This window comes from Diabrotica virgifera, chromosome 3 (assembly GCF_917563875.1).
Source record: "Diabrotica virgifera virgifera chromosome 3, PGI_DIABVI_V3a".
NCBI classification, from domain to species: Eukaryota; Metazoa; Arthropoda; class Insecta; order Coleoptera; family Chrysomelidae; genus Diabrotica; species Diabrotica virgifera.
Window position 1 is genome coordinate 118,749,187 of NC_065445.1, and position 24,910 is coordinate 118,774,096.

Genomic DNA, 24,910 nt, shown 5'->3' on the forward strand with positions numbered 1-24,910 from the left:
ATGAAAATCAATGCGAGTCTACAAGTGGGCTATACGAAACCAGGGATAGTTTTTACAGCCGAAGAAGAAAGTATAGTCCGAAGTGCGCCGACATATATTTTGGACTATAATTCCCATGTCCCATGAAGATGCGAAAACTGGCTTACCAATGTGCCGTGAAACTCAGTGCTAAGCAACTTCCTTCTTCTTGGTATCAAAATTATACAGTTGGTCCAGATTGGATGCAAAATTTTATGCGTAGAAATTTACATTTATATTTAAGAACACCCGAAGCCACGTTATTAAGTCGAGCAACATCTTTCAACAGGACTAACATTGGTATTTTCTTAGAAATATATCAAAAAATTCGAATTTTCGTACTGTTACAACCTGCCCCAATAGGTGTTACAACTAGCTCCAAGCGCGGGGTAAGTTGTAACAATGCTTTTTTTTGGTAAAATGCTAGTTGATTAACTAGCATTTTAGTTGATTAACTAGTCTTTTTAACTTTTCTTCAGTTCAATTTTATTCAAAAAGAGTCAAACTAGCGTTTAGCGTTTAATTATTGATAATTGGGAAAATCGCTGTCAAGATATATTTGATTTTATGAACATTGTTACAACTAGCCCCCTTCTCCCCTGCCCTTAAAAATTTGTCTACCAATATTACCAGTTGATTGTAAATATTTTATTCAAAAAATTTCTGCAAAAATTAGATGTGAGGGTATAAATTTTATGACTCTTTATCAAGCCTTCCCCACGTCTCCTATGGGAGGCGCAATACGGGATCATAAATTATGATTTTGAAGCTGCTCTTTTGTAGCACCTTAACACGTTCGGTGCCCATCCTGAACAAACATCACATGGCTGGTACCACGTACTTCTTCTTCTTCTTCCTCGTCTAGCCATTCAAGTCCACATCTGAACATAAGCCTCTTCAAGTCTTCCTTTCCGTTGTTTTTTGTTGTACGCTACTTGTAGCCAATTTTTCCCGGCAGTCCGTTTCAGATCATCTGTCCATCTCATAGGAGGTCTGCCTCTGGGTCTTTTGTGTTGGTATGGTCTACCACGTACTTAAATGGTTCATTTAGTAACGAAATACCACCACCGAGACTCGTGCGTCGTTGGTACCCTTGATGAAACCTTCGTGCCGACACACTGTCGGCGTCAGCACTGAACGAGTTAATGCAATGTACTGTTTCTATTCGGAATAACAGTTTATTTTGACATTTTGATTTCCACTTCGGATCTCGTTCTTAATATACAAAAAAATCAAGACGAATCAGGTTTATATGGATCCCTTATCCCACATGAGTATCGAAGGTAATGAAGGAGCTGACTAGTGTGTGCGTGTATGTGACGAGATACAAAAGCTGAGTGAGTAAAAATCTTCTCAAATATTATTGAAGAAAATTAAAAATAACGTTACAGCTTGTGGATCTTTAACTCGAAACAAATGTGACCAGGTAAACAATCAATTGGTAATAGCTCAGTTACGACTTCACACTAGATACTCTTACTCATATTTATTTTCTAAAAGTATCTCTGTTTGGAAAAGTATTATGTACATACATATTTGTTAGTCATTAACTTTCCGAAAGTCAATAGACAGATTTTCAGACAGAGACATAATATTCGAGGTGTCTCTACAGTGCCTATTTTACCACTAGGCCCGTGAGGCACCTGCCTCGGGCCCGCATTTTAATGGGGCCCGAAAAAATCGACAAACATTTTTATTACAATAATAAAATAAATTTTCAAAATTCTTTCATTTTACGAACAAGAAATGATAAAAACATTGATAAAAACAATGATAAAAACACACTGCCACCGTTTTTTGTGACTACGCCAAAGCTTTTGATTGTGTAAATCATAACATTTTAATAAAAAAACTAAATTTCTACGGAATTCGAGGTATTTCTTTAGATTGGTTCCAATCTTACTTGGATGATAGGAAACAACTGGTTAGAGCAAATTATACAGACTCTAGTCTCAAAAACATTGTATGTGGGGTACCTCAAGGTTCAGTATTGGGTCCTCTACTTTTCCTTATCTTTATTAATGACATCACTAATTTAAAAATCGATGGAAAAATCTTTCTTTTTGCTGATGATACCAGTATCACTTGGAGCAACTCAAATATTGCAACTCTTCATGCTACTATAACTTCTGATCTACTTACAATAAAAACCTGGTCTGACTCTAATTTACTCTCGTTTCACGTAGATAAAACAGTAGCATTGTCTTATAAAGGAGCTCTTTAACCCTTACCTCTTAATAACAGCCAGATCAGTACCGTTGATTCTGTAAAATTTCTTGGTATTTTTTTAGACAGCAACCTTAAATGGTCCCACCATATCGATTTGTTAAGGAAGAAACTATCCTCAGCTTGCTATGCTATACGATCTGTTTCGAATGAACTCAATTTAGCATCATCCAAAATAACATATTTTTCTTTGTTCGAGTCACATCTTCGTTATGGTCTTCCTTTTTGGGGTTCTGGTACAGCTGCCCAATTCGATGTTATTTTCAAATTACAAAAAAGAGCAATTAGATATCTGTTTGGCCTCAGAAGAACAACACATTGCAGAAGTTACTTCAAAGATCACGGAATTTTAACCCTTCCATCTTTGTATATTTTAGAAACTGTTTGCTTAATTCGTAAATATCTACATGCCTTTCCACCAAGACCTAATCATGACTACTTCACGAGAAATTCTACGTTTGAAGTCTATATGCCGACCCCGTCCTCTGAGTTGGTAAAGAAATCTATATTATATTCCGCAAAAAAACTTTACAACCATCTCCCTCTACAACTTAAATCTGCAGCATCTTTCCCCAAATTCCGTAAACTGACAAAAGCCTATCTATCTGAAAGACCATATTATTCAGTAGAAGATTTTCTTAATCAATAACTAAGAAATTACAGTACCCTTTGCACAAGTAGTATTTTTATTATCATTTTTTTGTCTATATTTGGGTGTCATATGCAGCAGCTTAACTTTTAAACTTATTAATTACTAGGTAGACTATGCATTTGCAATTTACTTAAATTTTGCAATTGATTATTTCTGTTTAAGTTCATTATTATTGTAATTATTGTAAATATATTGACGATTTATGTAATTTTAGTAAATTGGATTGTTATTGTTTTGTTTTCTTGACTTTTTATAAGCTTTGTTGATAAAATTGTGCAATTTTTCATGACAATAAAGCATATTTCTATTCTATTCTGTTCTAAAAATGATAACAATAAGAGTTATACTCATAAATCATAAACCGTTCTTATCATAAAACTGCAACAAAAGTAGGTAGATTGTCTTGTAGACATCAATAACAATAAACAAAATTGCTAACAATAACAATAAACAACACATTTGTTACCGACCGTCCGTTAAGTGAGGAAGCAGAACCCAAGGACGTGTCCAACTCATGTGAGGGGTACAATGGTGCCCGGTCCTAAATCTAGAATTATTTAAAACAGCCATGTTATTTTAAACAAACTATGTCATTGTTTCCATTACTGTAACATTTTAAAGGGTCTTTACACATATATTTTCAATATTGGTGGCTTAGCATGTGAACATTCTGTTCAGCACTGATGATGACCTATAATAGATCGAAACGTTCTGCATCTGTAATGTAGCTCTTTAAGGGAATTTTAATAAGTTAAATAACTTTATAAAGGATTTTAATTTACCCAATTTTATGTGATATCTGGTATACAGCCAGCTACAGCAAAACTTTTTTCTTTGTGGATTTGTAATAGTCAGTTCGCTAAACTCAGACACAACTACTGGCTAGTGATTTTAGTAAGTAATTTTACCAATTTGCTAAAATTGGCAAAAAAATAATTACTAAATAGTTAGTAATTTTGCCAATTTTGGGAAAATTGTCCAAAAACAACAAAAATTACAGATTAAATTAGTCACTAGCCAGTTGTGTCTTAGCGAACCGACTATATCTATTTTGTTTTTCTTACTAAGTATTTATAGTACTTATTTTTTGTTCTTTTCTGTAGAGACAGTATTTGGTTTATTATAATTATATTTTAGTCGTAGAACGGAAAACACGGAAACCATAATACGTTGTGCAATAAAAAGAAATGAAACTAGTAGAGGTGCAAAATTATCAATAGAAACCTAAAAATTGACATTATTTTCAAAGTTTCACACCTTTAGACGTATCGGAGTCAAACTGTCACATGAGAATTTTATAATAGTAATAAAATTCGCCTTTCACAGTGGCAGTTACCAATCTCCTCCGATACATTTAAAGGTGGGAAACTACCAAAATAATGTAGATTTATATGTTTCTATTGATAATTTCCCACCTCTACTACAGCTCCCGGAGCGAACCATGGCAGGTGAGAGAAATCCTCTCTGCTAAAGTCTAGGTGGGTGTACGACCGAAGACAGCGTTTGTCAACGGGCATGATTCGTTCCGGGAGCTGCATTTTCATCTTTTTTTAATTCACAACGTATTATGTTTTCCATATTTTGCGTTATTTTACCGGTTATTAGCATATTATTATTATTAGCATATTATTATCATCACTTTTATATTTCAGTTATGTAAGTTAATTCAAATTTTTTATTGTTATCTATAATGTACCAATAATGCACTATACCTATACCTATTAAATTTTTACTAATGTTTAAAAATTTATATTTAAACAATTAAATAATGTTTAATTGTTTAAACAAACATTTTATTTATTGTTAATAAAAATTTAAATCTCTGGTGCAACTATATTTCTATTAAATAATTAATACATTTAAAAAAGTTATTATTATTATAATTATTAAATTATATTTAGGGGCCCGAAAATTACGTAGTGCCTCGGGCCTGAATTGAAGTAATAAAATAGACTCTGTGTTTCTAAATTACACTTTATCTACTCTATGTCATAATAAAGAATTTTTCGAAATATCAAAGAGTTCTTTAGAGATCGAATTCGAACTTAAAAACATTCGTTTTAGGGAGAGAGAGATAGAGAGAATTTATTATTCTTACTATTTAACATGTGACCTTATTTAAAAAATCTAATCCCATATTTTTAAATTCTCACGAATTGGCATATTCTCAAAGCTCAAAACGCTTTTCAAGGATCACATTTCTTTCTATACATGCATTTCCAAAGAAGACACGCAATAGAATAGTTTCAAGACCGCGCCGTCCACGTGTGCAATGTGTGCGACGCACACAGGCGCCAGCAATTAAGGGGCGCCACTATAGTAGTTACAAAAATTTTACACGTGCCAAATTTACCCATTTACCGACCTTGCCACAAATGACGAATCGACAAGATTTGAAAATCGTTATTATGGGTTCGTTAAGTCGGGACAGCATTACTGTATTATTGTTTGTTTTAACTTGTAAGTTTTTGGGTCCCTGCGTAAGTAAATCTCAGATCCAATAATCAGTCAGTACCGGCGCTAGGGTATAAGGCGCACTATCGCAAAACTAGCAAAAATAGGCGCCCTTCGGTTTTTTAAATTAATATTTTGTACCATCTAATGTTTATTTTGCGAAATATCGCGGGATTTGTATTTAAAATTTTAAATTTACCCCCCACCCCTCTCCGTGGGGGTGATGTTTGGTATCATTCGATAGATTTTTGAAAAATGTTGAACACGTATTTTTTAGTTTTTCGATCTAACGTTCATTCCGCGAAATATTCGCTTTTCTTTTGTGAAACTTTTTAACTCGCCCATCTTACGCCCCGCTCAAATCGTCATATTTTTTAAATATACACTCTTTTGCATATACTTAACTTACTTTTTATCTTAATCTGACAATTTCGAGTACTTTTAAGGATATATTTTGTTTTCGGGCCCCCCTTAACGAACTCCCCTGTGTTAAGAGCCAATATATGGTAGAGGTACATCCGCAAGGCACCAGGTTTCTCCCCATATGATAATCTGACGCGCTCGAGTAACTGCAAAAATCCAAGCTTAGGCTCCCCTACCATTATTTACTCAATAATTTTTAAATCTTTTCTTTTTTATGTAAAGTATAATCATCAGTGGGTAGGCTGTAGTTACAGTACATGAAATTTAAGATTTAAAATGGAAAAAACCTTTAACAAGCGTAACCTTTCAAAAAAATACTTTTGTATTATGTTTTTGAGGGAAGTGACAGGCTGACACCATGTGTTGTTATTGACCATGGCCTAGATATGCGGCTTTTTAAAAGAAAATCATAAAAAATCGAAAGGTTTTTATTTGAACTGTTCTTTCTATGATAAACCAAAGTTCATCTTTTATTATTGGAACCCTTAGGTACCGAGAATTAGGACTACTACGGCTCCACGGGCGAGAAATTGACGCTAGCAGTAGCCGTAAAACGAACTTAAGGTTCCGCGGAACGGAATAGGAATAGCCGAACTGAACCGACTGCGCACAAGTCCTGTAGTCGGTACAGTTCGGCTATTCCTATTCCGTTCCGCGGAACCTTAAGTTCGTTTTACGGCTACTGCTAGCGTCAATTTCTCGCCCGTGGAGCCGTAGCCTTAGAAGTACTTTATTACTGTTCGAAATTCACAACGAATATTATTGTTGATTTATTTTTTCCTGTTAATGTTAATAAATATCTTGAATGTACTAATCCGGTTATTGGTTAGTTGTTTTAAGTGAAACTCTTCATTCAATTTAAATATAATAACATATTATATTAGATTTATTACATCGTTGACTATGGTACATATAACAATGATTTGATTAATTCATTGTAAAACATTTTTTTAATGGCATGGACTTTTAGGTCTGGATCCCGCGTATGAAAAAACGTTGATTAATAGCAAGCTGACAATTTGTTAATAGCTTAAGGGTGTCTAGTCGGATAAACTTTGATATATGGGAACACTGGAACAGGGGACGTTTTAATTGTGGAACAGGTTAAAAATTTGAACGGTCAGACCACGAAAACGGCACATGTATTTTGTCCGACAGAACAGACTTAGGGCCGGTTGTTCGAACGCTAATCAACAATGATCATTATCAAATAATTAATTACTGTCAATGTCAATTGTTAAAACATAATTAATTACAATTCTGAGACTATAATCAATTAATATAACAATAATTATTAACATAATTAATAATAAATCTCATAATTGCAATTAATTATGTTTTCAGCAACCCAAACAAAGTTGACATTGACAGTTTTGGTGACAGTAATTAAATATTTAATAATGATCATTGTTGATTAGCGTTCGAATAACCGGCCCTTAAACTCTCCGAACAGAGATTAAACTCTCATGCAAAAATCAGACTGCTATTTATCACCAAATGGGCTTTATAATGAGTGGAACATGTAGAATATGTCAAATGACAGGAATTATGACAGGAATTATGACAGGTGATAAAAGCAGTCTGATTTTTGCATGAGAGTTTAATCTCTGTTCGGAGAGTTTAAGTCTGTTCTGCCGTACAAAATAAATGTGCCGTTTTCGTGTTCTGACCGTTCCAAATTTTTAACCTGTTCCACAATTAAAACTGCCCTTGTTACAGTGTTCCCATATATCAAAGTTTATCCGACTAGACACTCTTAAGCTATTAACAAATTTTCAGCTTGCTAATAATCAACTTTTTTTTCATACGCGGGATCCAGACCTATTTATGTCAATTAGTCAGTCACAACATGAGATACTTAGTGTCATGTGTAGTGTGTGTGTTGAGTAAGTGTCTTGTTACTTTTCAAAGTCGACGTCTTGTATCCGAACGTCTGCGGTCCCTCCGGTGAGATTGTAAAACATATCTAATAACATTAATAACAAACACAGTGACGTTATAGTTATTAAGTTAGGGTATTATAAGGATAATAACGCTTGAGGTGAATGGTGTATAGACCGAGGGCCTTCGGCCCGAGGTATATAGGTACGTTGACCGAAAGCGTTATTATTATAATACCCGTGGTGCCTTCAACGTTTAATGTCCGACTAAATTATTCTTTATATGCAAAAAATTTGAATGAATTTTGAATTAATTCGTTTTCAAATAAGTACATTTACCAGAAATAGTCGTAACGTAATTGTGGTAACCATAGTTTTACTTGAGTTTTATTTGTCAACTTGACAGTATTTAACTCGTTATTTAAATTTAATAGGCCCTAGGGCGTTATTTTTCAATAACACGCCCTTGGGCTTTATATCGTACTTAATAGACTTCGAGATAATGCCATTATTTGTCAAATAATAGACCAGTCGGACATTAAAGTGTTTAAAATAATTTCGGCATATACAGTGCGCTGGAATAAGTGTTACCCCCTTATTAATTTATTTATTTTTAGCACATAAGCAAAACGCTCGGACAGGTCGATTTTTATAATTTTCATAGTATATTATACCATCAATGTTTCGAACTTTACGCGATCCCTCTTCAGGTAACAGGCACAAATTTGATTTTTTTAAATGAGAAAGTACATCATGTGACGCCTCATTTAAAAGCTTTTGAAGTACTGTTTACAAAAATGAATAATACTTTAATCCATTTTAAGACCGTAGGCGCAAAATTTCTTTAAAATTATTTTTAAACGCATTAAATTTTTTCGAATCCTGAGAATACTAATAAGTATTTTTGAAAAGTTTAAACGCAGAATGAAATATTACAGTATTATCGAGGGTCAAAAGTCCCTGAGAATAGTAATGGTATAATAATAGGAATAGTAATAATAAAAATAATAGGAATAGTAATGGTGTAGAGCTCAAAGTACATCCAAATGGCGTGGTTATAACCCCCAACCCCCCTTGGTTACACCTATGTTTTTGGGCGCCACTAAATGTTTTGCACACAGGCGCTACCACCTGCTGGCGCGGCACTGAATAGTTTATTACAGTACTTCCATTCTGAGAAATATCTCGGACCAACACGTAAGAGGCTTTGTAAGGGGATTTGCCACTATGAAACAAGCAAACACAAGACGTCGTAGCGAACGTGTCTCAAGTTAAACGCGGAAGAATCCTTCCTTTAGCGTCACGATGCCTAGCAACGCGATCCGATGCCGATCTTCTACCTGCCAATGAGCTTCGATACTATTTTCTACCTTTCAAGTACAATATTTCAAATGGGATAAGTACGTTTCTTTGTACAGATGATAATTATGCCAAATTGTTTTTTCATATTTATAACTCTAGGTATCTTTATGCCACTGTTTACAATTTTAAGTAATTAACCAGCTAATTGCAATAGTTCCTACTCAAACAATGTCCTTGTTTTGTTAATAATAGTTTTGAATTTAACATACCGAACAGCATAAACAATTTATTGCGCTCCAGTTTCCTGACTGATAACATTGTATTTTTTTAAAAACCTCTAGGAATATTTTATAAATTTATTAGTTAATTATTTAGTTTTGTATACGTAATGTATGCGGTGGGAAAAACCTATCGATTATAACCTAAAAGCGGTTTTTTACTCCGCAATAATCGGTTTTTCCAGTTGCTTCTTTTGTCCCGGTTATAACAGGTTTTATCTCTTTAAAGTAATTAATGACCGATGAATAACCCCATAAGTTACCTCTCAAAAAATAATACATTAAGAGGAAAAATGGAGAAAATTTTCGCCCCACCTTTTGACAAAACTGATGACTGATATCAGTGATTTCTATTTTCGATCCCAATTGGCTAGTTCCAACTTCCAGTTTCCCTTGCCCATCCCACTATTTAGTACCCAATACGAATCCTGAACGTTATGAATTATCAACCCTCGCTTGGTGATATGCCGCTTCAAGTTTATTTGTATTTGTGGGGGTGAGTTCAAAATCAGTTTGAGTTTCCAACACGTCCATATCCTAGCTCCCCTTCTTTCGTTGCCTTTCGGATAACGCATGATTTCTTTTAATTGTATATTTTTGGAAAACGCGTAGATCTTAGATGTGCCTAGATCCTCAAATAGTATCGCAAATATTACGCAATGATATTGGGACACCACAGAAAACTAATCTCTCCCTGTCTTTGTAGTTTGACTGTCGACTCTCAAGGAGTATCTGAGCATGCTCACTTTTTAATGCAGTCACTGAAGGTGGATATTAGCTATTACCTCCGATTTCGTTGAACCTCCATCGATTTGCATGAAAATTGGTAGGTGGTTAGAGGATATCTTTAGGAACAAAAGTGACATGGTGCCAACTTTTACCATGGCGCTTTTACCCTGGGGGTGGATGCCACCCCTCCTCGGGGTGAAAATTATTTTGTTAAAAATAACCCCACAATTCGATAGAGGGACAAATTATAAGCAAAATTTGTTATATACAGTTATTAAAATAAATCAAAACTTTTTGAGTTATTAAAGATCAAAGATTTTAATTTTTCGTGAGAAAAATACATGTTTTTAACCGATTTTTCATAAATAACTCAAAAACTATAAGTTTTTACAAAAAAGTTATTAATATCAAAATTGAGGCTAATAAAAAATCAAATAAACTTCCTACTAAAAAAACCTTATGATATTAATTAAAAGTGAGTTATAGGTAATTGAATGTATATTTCTTTCGTCGAGTACCCAAATCTAAGTATTCAAGCTTAAATACCGGGAAAATGATGCATTTTATAACATAAACTTATTGAACATTTGTCAAACTTCTTAGAAATATATATCAAATAAGCCCTCGAACAGGTTGATAGCATTAAAATTTATGCACCAAAAATGTTTCAAAATTTATCTTTAAAAAATTTTTCCAAAAAATGTTTTTGTTTCTTTGTAAATAACTCCATTATTTTTTAAGATATCAGATTAGTCTAAAAATTAATTAAAAGATAATTACAAGAGCTATTAACAAAAGTCGAATTTAGTCTTTTAAACCTCTTACTTTTTTAAAAATAAAAGGTTAAATGGCCCCGGTTACATGGTTCACACAGCAAAATTGAAATTTTAAACGTTTCTATCTCGGTTACTTTTTACTCTACGGAAATAGTAAAACAGGTAAAGTATTTGGAATAGAAAAACTAAAATTTAGTTATATATAATTTTTTACATATATTGAGTATTTTTGGAGTTATTATCAAAAGAAAATGAAAAGTACGATAATTTTAAAATTTCTGATTTTTTTAATTATATCTATTTTTTTTCAAAAATATGTATTCTAAACCGGTCAAAATTGTTGAAATCATTAACTATGTTAACCTAAAATATTCTTGGGAGGATTACTACAAATTTTAATTTTTGTGGAAACGGCGTATGTTTTATTTTTCACTTTTTCCTAAAAAAATCGAAAGGATTCTCTTATTTTCATCATAACTTGCTTAATTTTGATGCTATTAACTTCTACTGGAGCTCATTTGATAGGTATTTCGAAGTACTTTGACAAGTACATAACAAGTATATTCTATAAAATGCATCGTTTTTCCGTTATGTATGCTTGAATATTTAGATTTGAGTACTTGTCGAAAAAAATATACATTCAATTACCCATAACTCACTTTGAAATATCATTAGTTTAGTTCTTTAAGTGGGGAGTGTATTAAATTTTTTATTATCTTTAATTTTAGCAATAATCATTTTTTTACAAAAGCTTATGGTTTTTGGGTAATACATGAAAGACAGAATTAAAACATGCATTCTTTTAAGAAAAAATATAATCTTTGATATTTAATAACTCAAAAAGTATTGATTTATGTTAATAACTTTGTATAACAAATTTTGCTTAGAAGTTGCCCCTATATCGATTTCTGGTATTATTTTTAATAAAAAAAATTTCCCCCCCGAGAGGGGGTGGCATTCACCCCCAGGACAAAAGCGCAAGTTGGCATTATATCACCTTTGTTCCTTGAAGTATCTTCTAACTACTCACCAATTTTCATGAAAATCGATGAAGGTTCAACGAAATCGGAGGTGAAAACCTTCAGCGACTCCACTATTTCAATATATTATGTACTTATTGTTGTGTTTCTTTCACCCAATTTTGAAATAGTTACTTTCCTAACAAGTGCAGAAAGTCATACTTTTCCGCACGCGACTGCAGTTTGCCGAACGACGCGAAGCGGGAGTTCGGCAAGCAGTCGAGTGCGGAAAAGAGACTTTCTACAAGCGTTAGGAACAATGTTTTTTCTACGAGTCTTTAAAAAATGACCAAATCTTAATCAATTAATTTAATTAATATAAAAATACATACACAAATTAATTCTTTGACAAGGTTGTCAAAACCAAACTTTCAGCATAATTGGTTAGCATGACGACGATCTTGGTTTCCATGACGATGATTCAAAACCACTGTTATTGTCTACTGATTTGACTTTCGAATATTATGTCAAAATTATTTTATTACATCGAATTCTCGCGTTAATTTCATTAAAACATGAACACAATAAGATATATTTGAAATAAATTAGTAAATAATATCTAAATATTAGTTTATTGCATGTATTATAATTACTTTAAAGCCATATTAACATATCTAAATTAAAACGCGTGCGCGAAAGTAGACATTTTTGTACGCTCGTAGAAAAAAATATGAAAACGTTGAATTATTCACGTCCGTCTGTCTGTCCGTGAACACAACTCATCCGTCACTATACCAGGTAGAATCACAAAAGGTGTTGAATGAAAGTTCATAACCCAAGGATGGTACTAAGGTGAGAAATTTGACCTAAGACTTCCGGTTTCAGAAATACAACCGGAAGTACTGTTTTAAAGTCGCCGGAATAATACAAGCGATATATTATTCGACGCGCCTTAACAAGACGAGAACAAGTATATACTTAGGTACGGTTTATGACTATCTGTCCGTCTGTCCGTCTGTCCGCGAATGTAACTCATCTGTTAATAATACAGATAGAATGACAAATGGGGTGTCGAATGAAAGCTTATAACCCAATGATATTAATAAAGATATTAACCCAATAATATTATAAAAAGTACAAAAAAATTTAAAAGGAAAAAGATATAGGTACTTCAAAAATAAAATATGCAATATTTTTGTCTGTGAGTGTAGATTCGAATCGAGTATCGTAAACTAAAATATGTACAAAAAACTATTTACTTGGTATAGCATTTTATGGAAGACTCGGGATCTGGCAGCAAGGACAGCTTTCACGGCACAAACGGGTTCCCGGGTATCTCCGACAAGGAAGGTGACGTCACAAAGTTCCGGCATGGAAGCCAGGAACTTCATGTCTTCGGCTAGACCTGTTTTATTTTCAAAGGTGCTGAGGTCGGGTTCGGCTTCCGCCATTACTATGTAGTTTATAGGTATAAGAAGGTTGTCCGGCATCTGAAATAAATTAAGAAATTATTAGAGGGTTCTATATAAATAAATAAAAAATGTTCATAAAAAATACATAGGAAGAAATTGACCTACACAAATTCCGAAACCGTAGAGATGCACCTAAGACGTCTTGGTGCTAGCTGCAATATTGTCTTTACATATTAAATGATTTCTGATATTTTACATATATTTCTATATGATTATTGCCTTTACAAATAATTGCAAAAACAGATTTTATTTTTCTGTTATAAAGGTAGACAACTGTCATCAAAATTTGAATATGCACAAGAAACGCTTTTAGCCCGATCAAGGAACACAAAATTTTACGAAAACCTCCAAAAAAATAAAGGAAGGATGAAATTTTGGGAATAGGTAGTTGAAATTGTCTATTATTGTATAAGAAAAAGTTTACAATTCTACATCCCCTAGTAGTGAAATAAATTTTCTCGGGTGTAAAAAAAATACGTTCAAAATAAGTCCGGAATTGGATATACAGTCGAACCCGCTTATTGGAATAGCTTTTGTGCCAATCAAAAGTATTCCCATAACCGGGATATTCTAATAACCGATTATTGGTCGCTAGTAGAAACGTTTCGGGACATTAAATTTCTATTCCTTAAACCGGGATATTCTTTTAAGAGGTATTCTAATAAGCGGGTTTGACTGTAATGACTAATTCTAAGCAACTTTTGTTCTATAGAGTTTTTTACAAAGTCAAAACTTTTCGCGTTATTTGCTAGTGAATATGTTCATTTTTAACAAAAAAAAACATGTTTTTGGACGGTTTTTCGGAGATAACTCAAAAAGTAAGTAATTTACAAAGTAAGTAGAATATAGCTTATAAAAAATTGAAAAAAATGGTGTATGCGTGAGGTCTGCAGACACAGTAGAAGCAGAGTTGCAGCTAATGAAAAGTAGGTTCTTCTTCGTCAAATTCCAAATCGGAAGTGTTTAAAAAAAGGTTTATTTTTGTTTTTTAAACAAACTTTTTAAAAAAACTAATATTAAAAGTAAGTGATTTACGCTCTGAAATATTGTTGGTCCCTTTTATTTTTTGGTAAAAATGGCTAAAATCACCCCCTAATTACCTTCTTAAATAAAATTAATCGTTACTGCTTCACAAGTTATTTTATCTATGTATTATTTATATTATCTATACGTATCATTGATTTAAAGTGCTCAGTTTTGAAAAAAAGGGGTTTAAAATAAAACATTTTCTTTTACTTTGAAAAAAATCGAAATTATGTATGTAATTAACTTAAAAATTATTAGTAATACCAAAAATCTCAAAAAGTAATAAAATGTACCTTTTGCTTTTCTGAATATTTTTGATTTTTTGTTTTCTTGTTAGACAAAAATTGGTTATGCTAGGGCTGCTTTAAATTTGCCTAAACTCGTGATTAGTTGCTCGCTCAGGCCATTTTAACAATATCTTTTTCAAAAGGAAGCACTTTGAACCGATGAAACTTACAGATCATATAAATAATACATAGACAAAGTAATTTGTGAAGTGGTAATGATAAGTTTTATTTGTGATGCTAATTAGGGGGTGATTTTCGTGATTTTTTACCAAAAAATAAAAGGGACCAACAATATTTTGAGCCTAACTCACTTACTTTTAATGCTACAAGATTTTTATAAAACAAAAATAAACCTTTTTTAAAACTCTTTAAAAAAGTTAAAATGAATTTTCCCCAAAAAGTGCTTCGTATTTGGGTTATTTCACATTGAAATATTCGATTTAGAATTTGACGAAGAAGAACTTACTTTTCATTAGCTGCAACTCTGCTTCTACTGGGTCTACAGACCTCGTGTATACACCAGTTTTTTCAATTTTTTATGAGCTATATTTTTGCTAAGAATATTTTTTTCGCTAAAATACTTACTTTTTGAGTTATCTCCGAAAAACCGTTTAAAAATGTTTTAAAAAATGTTTTATTTTTATTTAATGTTTAGGTATTTGTTAAACATGAACATATTCACTCGCAAATAACTCGAAAAGTATTGACTTAGTGAAAAAACTCTATAGAACAAAAGTTGTTTAGAATTTGGCATTTTATCCAATTCCGGTCTTATTTTGAATGATTTTTTTTTTCCTTTAAGAGGGGGATGGAGGGAAAATAAAGGGGATGTAGAATTGTAAACTTTTCCTTATATAATAATAGACAATTTCAACTACTTATTCCCAAATTTTCATCCTTCCTTTATTTTTTTTTTGGGGTCAGATTGTCCTTTGATCGGGCTATTTTCTACATTACACAATAGCTAGTAGTTATTAGGAAACAGAAAAAAACAAAACAAATTTATTAACGACAAAAATGCACTCGTTACGTCGAGTTCAATATTTTCACGATACTTGTACATAGTATTATGAAGATCAAAAATGTTTAAACTACAGTTACGTTACTAGTTATTTCGGCGACTAAACAGCAAATAAATACCCTTTGATTAAAACGTATATTTTTAATTGGATTAAATATTTACATGCATGTATTTCATATTTTGAAAGTTGTTAACGAATTTTAAAATTTCGTTCGAACTTTGTACTACCAAAATAAAAATGCAAACAAATAAAATAAACTATTTACAATTTATTGTAATCTAATTATTATTAGACGGCGCACATCCCCCTACATGCGACACTATAATAGTATTTTTACTACAAAAGCGATATTACGTAGGTCAAAATTTTTGACGTAAGAGAACTGTCAAAACATTAGAATGTGACTTTTAATTATTGCCATGTTTATTATAAACATGGCAATAATGAAAAGTCACATTCTAATGTTTTGACAGTTCTCTTACGTCAAAAATTTTGACCTACGTAATATCGCTTTTGTAGTAAAAATACTATATACGCGAAGTTTTCGATTCTGCCAACCTGACCAAATTGAAAAATGGACCAAACCTCATCTTAAAGTTTAGGAAAGGACCAGCCAATCGATATGTAAACCATCCATTTTGGTCCAAGGGTGTGGGTTTTACGGCCCTCCCTGTTTTTGGCCTGTTTTTCGTTCTCGTCCCGAAATCTCCCAAAAATTTTGAAAATTTAGTTCGACCTCCGCAGCTTCTGATAGTAATATCCCTTCTATTTAAAAAGGGGAAATATTTGTATGTATGTATGTCGAAAAGTTACACCGATCTGAATTTTTTTCTGTTTCAAAAGGGGGTCAGGGCCGATTCTGAACCAATGTAGTTTGTGACTTTTGACCACCTATAAGCCAGTTATAGAACTGGGTAGGTACAACACGGCATATTTTTTGGGGGTATGTATCATCAGGTACAGGTATACCATGTATCAGGTTCAGCGAGAGACAGGAAAACCGCAAATACACCAAATCAATAGCGATTGAGTTATAGCTCGATCATAGACACACAATTTTCCGAAAACCTCCAAAAAAATAAAGGAAGGATGAACATTTGGAAATAGGTAGTTGAAATTATCTATTATTATATAAGAAAAAGTTTACAATTCTACATTCAATCCATTTTACAAAAATTGGGAAATACGGGGTGAAAAATATTTTCTCGGGGGTGAAAAAATATACATTCAAAATCCGGAAGTCCGGAATTGGATAAAATTACTTATTCTAAGCAACTTTAATTAGTTCTATAGAGTTTTTTCATTAAGGCAATACTTTTCGAGTTATTTGCGAGTGAGTATGTTCATTTTTAACAAAAAAACATGTTTTTGAACGGTTTTTCGCAAATAACTCAAAAAGTAAGTATCTTATCGAAAAAAAAGATTCTTAGCAAAAATATAGCTTATAAAAAAAGTGAAAAAAAAATGATGTATGCATTAAGTCTCTAGACCCAGTAAAAGCAGAGTTTTAGCTAATAAAAAGTAGGTTCTTATTAGTCAAATTCCAAATCGAATATTTCAACGTGAAATAACCAAAAAACGGAGCACTTTTCGGGGAACACTCATTATAACTTTTTTAAAGTATTTAAAAAAAGGTTTAATTTTGCTTTTCAAAAAATCTTCTAACATTAAAAGTAAGTGAGTTACTCTCAAAATATTGTTGGTCCCTTTAGTTTTTGGTAAAAAAATCGCGAAAATCACCCCCTAAGTAGCATCCCAAATAAAATTAATCGTTACCGCTTCACAAGTTATATAAGTTATGTAATGTTAGTTAAGTTATGTTCACTTATGTATTTTTTATATGATGTATACGTTTCATTAGTTCAATATGCACATTTTTGAAAAAAATCGGTTTTAAAATAAACACTTTTTTTAATTTTGAAAAAAAATCACTATTTTTTTCAAAATAACTAAAAAAGTATTAGTAATACCAAAAATCTCAAAGAGTAATAAAATGTACGTTTTGCTTCTCTGAATATTTTGGATTTTTTGTTTGCTTGTTAGACAACAATTGGCATATACTCGTGATTAGTTACTCGTTCAAGCCATTATAACAACAGCCTTTTCAAAAATAAGCACTTTGAACCGATAAAACTTACAGATTATATAAAAAGAATACTTAAGAAAAGTAACTTGTGAAGCGGTAACGATTAATTTAATTTAGGATGGTAATTAGGGGGCGATTTTCGCGATTTTTTACCAAAAACTAAAAGGGAACAACAATATTTTGAGCATAACTCACTTACTTTTAATAATAGAAGTTGTTTTGAAAAACAAAATTAAACCTTTTTTAAACACTTTAAAAAAGTTATAATGGGTTTTCCCTGAAAAGTGCTCAGTCTTTTTGTTATTTCACGTTGAAATATTCGATTTGGAATTTGACGAATAAGAACCTTTTTTCATTAGCTACAACTCTGCTTCTACTGGATCTACAGACTTCATGCATACACCATTTTTTTCACTTTTTTATAAGCTATAATTTTACTAAGAATATTTTTTTCGATAAGATACTTACTTTTTGAGTTATTTGCGAAAAACCGTTCAAAAACATGTTTTTTTTTTGTCAAAAATGAACATATTAACTCGCAAATAACTCAAAAAGTATTGACTTAGTGAAAAAACTCTATAGAACAAAAGTTGCTTAAAATAAATAATTTTATCCAATTCCGGACTTATTTTGAATGAATATTTTTTAACCCCCGAGAAAATATTTTTCAACCCGTGCTTCCCAATTTTTGTAAAATGGAGGGGATGTAGAATTGTAAACTTTTTCTAATATAATAATAGACAATTTCAACTACCTATTCCCAAATTTTCACCTTTCCTTTTTTTTGGGAGGTCAGATTGTTCTTTGATCGGGCTATTAAGCATTCAAATGGTGGCTAAGCGGTTAGTATCCAATATACACACGGCTCAATATAACCGAAAAATGTAACTTTGAAAAATTTGGTTTTTCGACAATTAGGTACTCAAAATTTCAACCTACGAATTGCGCAAATAACTGAAGGTTTGTAGGAGAGGACTCTAGACGCGTCTAACGCAGTATAACTCATATCTGGAAAAATTCGTATTTTTAATTTATAGGCCTCATAAGTATGATTAAATCTATTTCCTATGGGAAAAACGGTTTTTCAAGCTCACTAAATCCTATAATACCTTCAGTTATTATATTTGACCTTGGATGTATCAGACACTACTTTTAAATACCTTTCAAACTCATGTTTATTCATAAAAACTGGTTTAGCCATTTAGAAATTATCGAGCTCCAAAAGTATAATCCATTTCGTGTAATCGAGAAACATAACATTTAAGTTACTACATTTAATTTATAAAAAACTTTGAAAAACTCCTGATACAAGAATAAAAAAAAGCTCTAAATGCCGTAAAAATGAGTGGCGCACACAATATTTCAGCTACAAAAGAGCTGATATGAATATTACGTGGGGCAAAAATGTATTTTTCTACTGCCGTGCTAAAACAGTCACTTTCCCGCGCGCATTTCGTTTCCGAAAGTTGCACTTTCCCTCACGGCGTGCGGGAAAGTAGAATACCTTGTAATATGGCATTATAATATATTATAATACCTGCAATAAACTGAGATTTAGATATTATTCACTAATTTATTTCAAATAACCTTTCAAATGAGCTATCACACAACCCCTATTCTCATCTAAAAAATCATCGATTACGTCATCATGCCCAGGTAGATGACGTCACTAGTATATATAATATGCCAAAATATTATAATTTAAAAATAAAAATCGACCTGTTTTATCTCCAAAGTCGCCCATTCTCGAGAAAATTAATTTATTCCAACCTAACCGACCTCACTGTATATAGAACTTTTTTCTCTCGTTAAGTATTCAATTGTTAATTTTATTGTCAAGTATTATATTGTTAATTTTAAAGGGTAACGAGAAAATATAACAAATGAATATAAATAACAAAAATATAACAAATAGGTACCTACTTGAACTCATCCAAATCAGTAGACAACTACATAAGCCTATATAGGTCTGGATCCCGCGTATGAAAAAAAAGTTGATTAATGACAAGCTGAAAATTTGTTAATAGCTTAAGGGTGTCTAGTCGGATAAACTTTGATATATGGGAATACTGAAACAGGGGCAGTTGTAATTGTGGAACAGGTTAAAAATTTGGAACGGTCAGACCATGAAAACGGCACATGTATTTTGTCCGACAGAACAGACTTATACTCTTCGAACAGAGATTAAACTCCCATGCAAAAATCAGACTGCTATTTATCACCAAATGGGCGTTTTAATGAGTGGAACATGTAGAATATGTCAAATGCCAGGAATTATGACAGATGATAAATAGCAGTCTGATTTTTGCATTAGAGTTTAATCTCTGTTCGGAGAATTTAAGTCTGTTCTGTCGGACAAAATAAATGTGCCGTTTTCGTGGTGTGACCGTTCCAAATTTTTAACCTGTTCCACAATTAAAACTTCCCCTGTTCCAGTGTTCCCATATATCAAAGTTTGTCCGACTAGACACCCTTAAGCTATAAACAAATTTTCAGCTTGCTATTAATCAACTTTTTTTTCATACGCGGGATCCAGACCTAATATATATTATATAATATAAATTATGTTTATTAATTTATTTCCGATTTCACAGCGCTTGCAATTTGAGCATGAATAACATCCATCCATAAAAATGGAAGGTAAGATGACTATAAAAACCACAAATCTATTTTAATCAAAATTCTAATAATTAGGAAGTACGCTAATACCATCCAAAATACGGGGAAACCCGAATAAAAAAGTAAAACAAACAAATTTGTGTATACAAATTTTTCATCTTGTCTAGATAGATCAAGATGTTATTTTTAAAATGTACTGAACTCAGTAAAAATAAATAAATCTTGGACGAATTATCACTGCGAAAAGTGAACTCTGTTTTGTGAACGTTATAAATAATTAGTTATAATCTGTTTATTTGTATCAGTCCCGGTGCTAGGTAGGTAATAAGATGTCTCTTGCAAAACTGGTATAAGCGTCCTTCGGTTCTTTTAAATTATTATTTTGTATAACACTAGCAGAAAAAAGCTTATTTTGGCGCCCTCCATACAAGGGCGCCCGCATGCAGTGCATCTCTTGCAGGCCAGTTATCGTCCGGTGTTCGATATCCGTAACGATGCTCCGGTTTTTACTTTCCACTTAACATCAACGATTTTTTTAGAAGTCGATTATAAAACTGTCGTACAGTAGCCATTCCAGGATTCTCGAACCCTGTACCTGCTTGAACAGGTCTAAAGGATGGGCACCATATGTGTTAGGGGTCACTTGATAATCTTTAGGTTCTCTGCTACAGAGTATGTAGCTAGAGTCTACATAAAACAATCTCACATAAATCTATTATGACTCCGCATTATTTCAGCCCTTTGAGCACATGTCTATATACATTGTCCCATGTACTTGATCGAGTATATTATCACAGTTAAAGTTATGTTGCATTCGGATCCAGGCTTTTTCCTGGATCAGCTCTGGACCGAAGTATTTTGTACCTGATGCTCTCCTGACAAGCTCATCAACTATTTCATTGCTGCATATGTCCCGATGACTTGCACCGATGGAATGTTGTGACACTGTTATGTTCCCCTATTTTATTTACTTTCCCTCGGTATTCCCACGAGGTATGTTCTCGTAGTTAAATAGAAATGTTTATCACCACTACTAAATATTCCTGTACTAGACCGTTCTGCAATTTTAGACCCGTCTATGTACCAGGTAAAACCCTGCAGTCTAGGTCGAGCGTTTCTTCTGCTCCATCCTTCTGATTGGAAAATGTTCACTAGATAAAATGCTTAGGTAGACCTGTATCTGGGTACCACATGGTCAGAAATCATACTGTCTTGATCTATTACTTTGCTCAGTCCATAATATCCCATTCTTGTCTTACTTCTTATGACGATGTGCATAGGAATAAGATCTCCATTACTGATATGTTATGGAGATCCCCTATAATTCCAAGTAGCAAACAAGTTTTTTCAAGTTACTAGCTTACGGATGGCACTGTTTTGCTGCAGTTTTGTCCACCACCATCATCATCATTAATCAGATAATCGCATTCACTGCTAGACATAGGCCTCCTTCAGTTTTTTCCAGTGTTCTCTACACTGGACCGCTACTCTTGTAACCAGTTTCCCGCTACTCTTTTTATGTCCATCTCCGTCCACCGTCCATCTTGGTACCATACCACTGACGTATATGAAATTTTTGGTTTTACCACCATATTATGAATCCAATAAAGTATCTTATCCTTATCTTAAACCCCAAATTTTTCCATGAATGTGCTTGGCTACCATTGACGTAGTCACCACTCTCTTGGCTATTCATTCTATCTACTGATTCCAAGTAAACATTGAGTTTAATATTACTTCACTCATCAGATTTAGACGTCTACCATTCAGGCTTATAGAACCCAATGCCTCTAAATTCCTTCTTCTGGTAAAATTCATGATTTTAGACTTCTGTACCCGATGTCTCCAACTTTTAACCAATCTTCTTCTTCTTTAAGTACCATCCCCGCGACATAAGTCGGCAATCATCATAGCTATTCGGACTTTAGAGACGGCTGCTCTGAAAAGTTCATTATTTGGTATACATCCGTACCATTTTCTCGGGTTGCGCAGCCACGATATTCTGTGTGTCTCTATGCCTCTGTGGCGACACGCTTTAATTACTATTTTTGCTAATTTTATTTTTTAATAACTTTTCTCAAAACGAAATAATATGGGTCATATAAAATTTACATTCAATATGCAAACCAGATGCTAAGAAGGGCCGTTAAGTTTTACGAAACGAAATGTATCCCTAACCATATGTTTTTGGCGTGTTCAGTTTAACAAACTGAATTCCCCATAAATTAATCAACTTATTAGACCTTATGTCAATAACGCACTTTGGAAATGCATTCGAAGACGTTTCTTAAAACTACAGAAAGGTTCTGAGCTTTTAAATCGCCAGATGTAGTAATTTATTGCCTTTTCTAGCCGTATTGTAAAACCGCAAACATGATGATAATAGTATTGTGGTCTCTGCAGTATCGTCACGGCAGGCACGCAGTTCAGACGCACCACGCTGCCCTCAAACAATAAAACAACCCTCTTACGAGATGCATAAGCACGCCTTTTAACCAAAAATAAAATAAATATTACTGTTCGTTTTTTACACTTATTTTTAATTGATTCCGTTAACACCCACCATTGGAACACCTCTTTTTTCTTGAATCTTTCCCTGCATAATTAATTGGAGCAATTTGTATCTCTCTCCACGTGTAATATGTCCGAGGTATTCTAATTTTCTTGTTTTGATGGTATTTAAGATTTCCATTTCTTTATTCATTCCGTTTTGGAGTGTAATTTCCAGGGGCAACTCCGAATTGTATAAAAATTTGGATTTAGGTTCTACTTACCTTCCACTTCAAAGTTGAATTTGTGCCGTTGGTTGCTATTACTTGGGGGTGACATTTACCCCTTCTCGGTGGGTGAAAAACGCGTGTTTAAAATAAGGCCGGAAATGGATAAATTGACTTATTTTAAGCACCTTTTGTTCTATAAAGTGTTTTACGTAAGTCAATACTTTTCAAGTTATTCGCGATTTAAAATGTTGATTTTTCGACAAAAAACTACGTTTTCAGACCGTTTTTCCCAAATAACTCAAAAAGTAAATATTTTATCGAAAAATATATTTTTAGCAAAAGTGTAGCCTATAAAAAATGAAAAAAATGGTGTACCAGTAAAGTCTATAAATTGAGTAGAAGCAAAGTTGTAGCTCATGAAAAATACGTTCTTATTCGTCTAATTCCAAATCGAATAATTCAACGCGAAATCACCGAATAAAGAAGCGTTTTTCGGGAAAATCTTATTAACATTTTTAAAGTATCGAAAAAAAGCTTAACATTTGTTTTTTACAAAAGTTTACAGCATCAAAAATAAACGAGTTACACTAAAAAAAAGTTGGCCCCTTTTTTTGGTAAAAAAAATCGTGAAAACCTCCCTCTATTTAGCACCCTAAATGTAATTAATCGTTGGGCTTTACCATCTATTTTAACTGTATGTGAATTGTTTATATGATCTGTAAGTTTGATTGGTTTGAAGTGCTTATTTTTGAAAACATTTGGTTTTATAGTAAAAAAAAATTTCTAAAAATTTTTGAAAAATTTCATTTTTTCAAAATAACTTAAAAAGTGTTAGTGATAAGAAAAATCTTAAAGAGTAAAAAAATTTAGGTTTTGCTATTATAAATATGTTAGTTTGATTTTGTTTCTCCGTAAGACAAAAATTGGTCAAGATATGGCTGTTCAAAATTTGCACACACTCGTGATTAGTGACCCATTCAAACTTTCTCAATTATAACCCTTTCAAAAATAAACACTTTAAACCGGTGAGACTGACAGATCATATAAAAAATAGATAGGTAAGTAAATTGTTTGTAAAGCGGTAGCGATTAATTTCATTTGGGGAGCTAAACACGGCGAGATTTTCATGATTTTTTACAAAAAAAAAGAGGGCCAACATTATTTTGAGCGTAACTCGCTTATTTTTAATGCTAAAACTTTTGTTAACAATTAAAACAAAGCTTTAAAAGACACTTTAAAAAAGTTTAAATGGGTTTTTCCCGAAAAGTGATTAATTTTTCGGTGACTTCACCTTGAAATATTCGATTTGGAATTAGACGAATAAGAACGTATTTTTCATGAGCTACAACTTTGTTTTTGTTTAATTGATAGACTTTACTGATACACCATTTTTTTGAGTTTTTTATAAGCTACACTTTTGCTAAGGATATTTTTTTCGATAAAATATTTACTTTTTGAATTATTTGCGAAAAACCGTCTGAAAACGTAGTTTTTTTGTCGAAAAATCAACATTTTCAATGGCAAATAACTCGAAAAGTATTGACATACGTAAAAAACTCTATAGAACAAAAGTTGCTTAAAACAGTCAATGTATCCATTTTCGGTCTTATCTTGAACGTATGTTTTTTCAGCCCCGAGAAGGGGTGACTGTCACCCCCCAAGTAAAAGCAACCAACGGCACAATTTGCACAACTTTGAAGTCGAGGGTAAGTAGAACCTAAATCCAAATTTTCATGCAATTCGGAGTTGCCCCTGAAAATTACACGGTATCGCCGAATTTCCCGTTCATTTACTGGGCTATTTCTGAGAACCTCTTTATTTGTGACGTGTTCTTAGCTCCAACTTCACATCTCTTGTGTTGAGCACTTTTCCCATTTTGTTAAAATTTGCTCTAGCCGTTTCTATTCTTAGTAACTTCTAGAATTCTTTACCCAATACAGCATGCCTAATGTTCCAATCGAGCAGTTTTCTTAAAGTCTTC

General features: G+C 32.7%; 1 protein-coding gene across 9 annotated transcripts in view; it reads right to left on the reverse strand.

The window, feature by feature from the left end:
• LOC114340960 (serine-enriched protein) overlaps nucleotides 1-24,910 on the reverse strand; it is a 207,726-nt gene that overhangs the window by 131,935 nt on the left and 50,881 nt on the right. For all 9 annotated transcript variants that reach the window (XM_050645436.1, XM_050645437.1, XM_050645434.1 and 6 more), the window contains exon 2: nucleotides 12,957-13,187. In XM_050645436.1, the coding sequence (XP_050501393.1) occupies nucleotides 12,957-13,187 (231 nt within the window). The remainder of the gene's footprint in view (nucleotides 1-12,956; nucleotides 13,188-24,910) is intronic.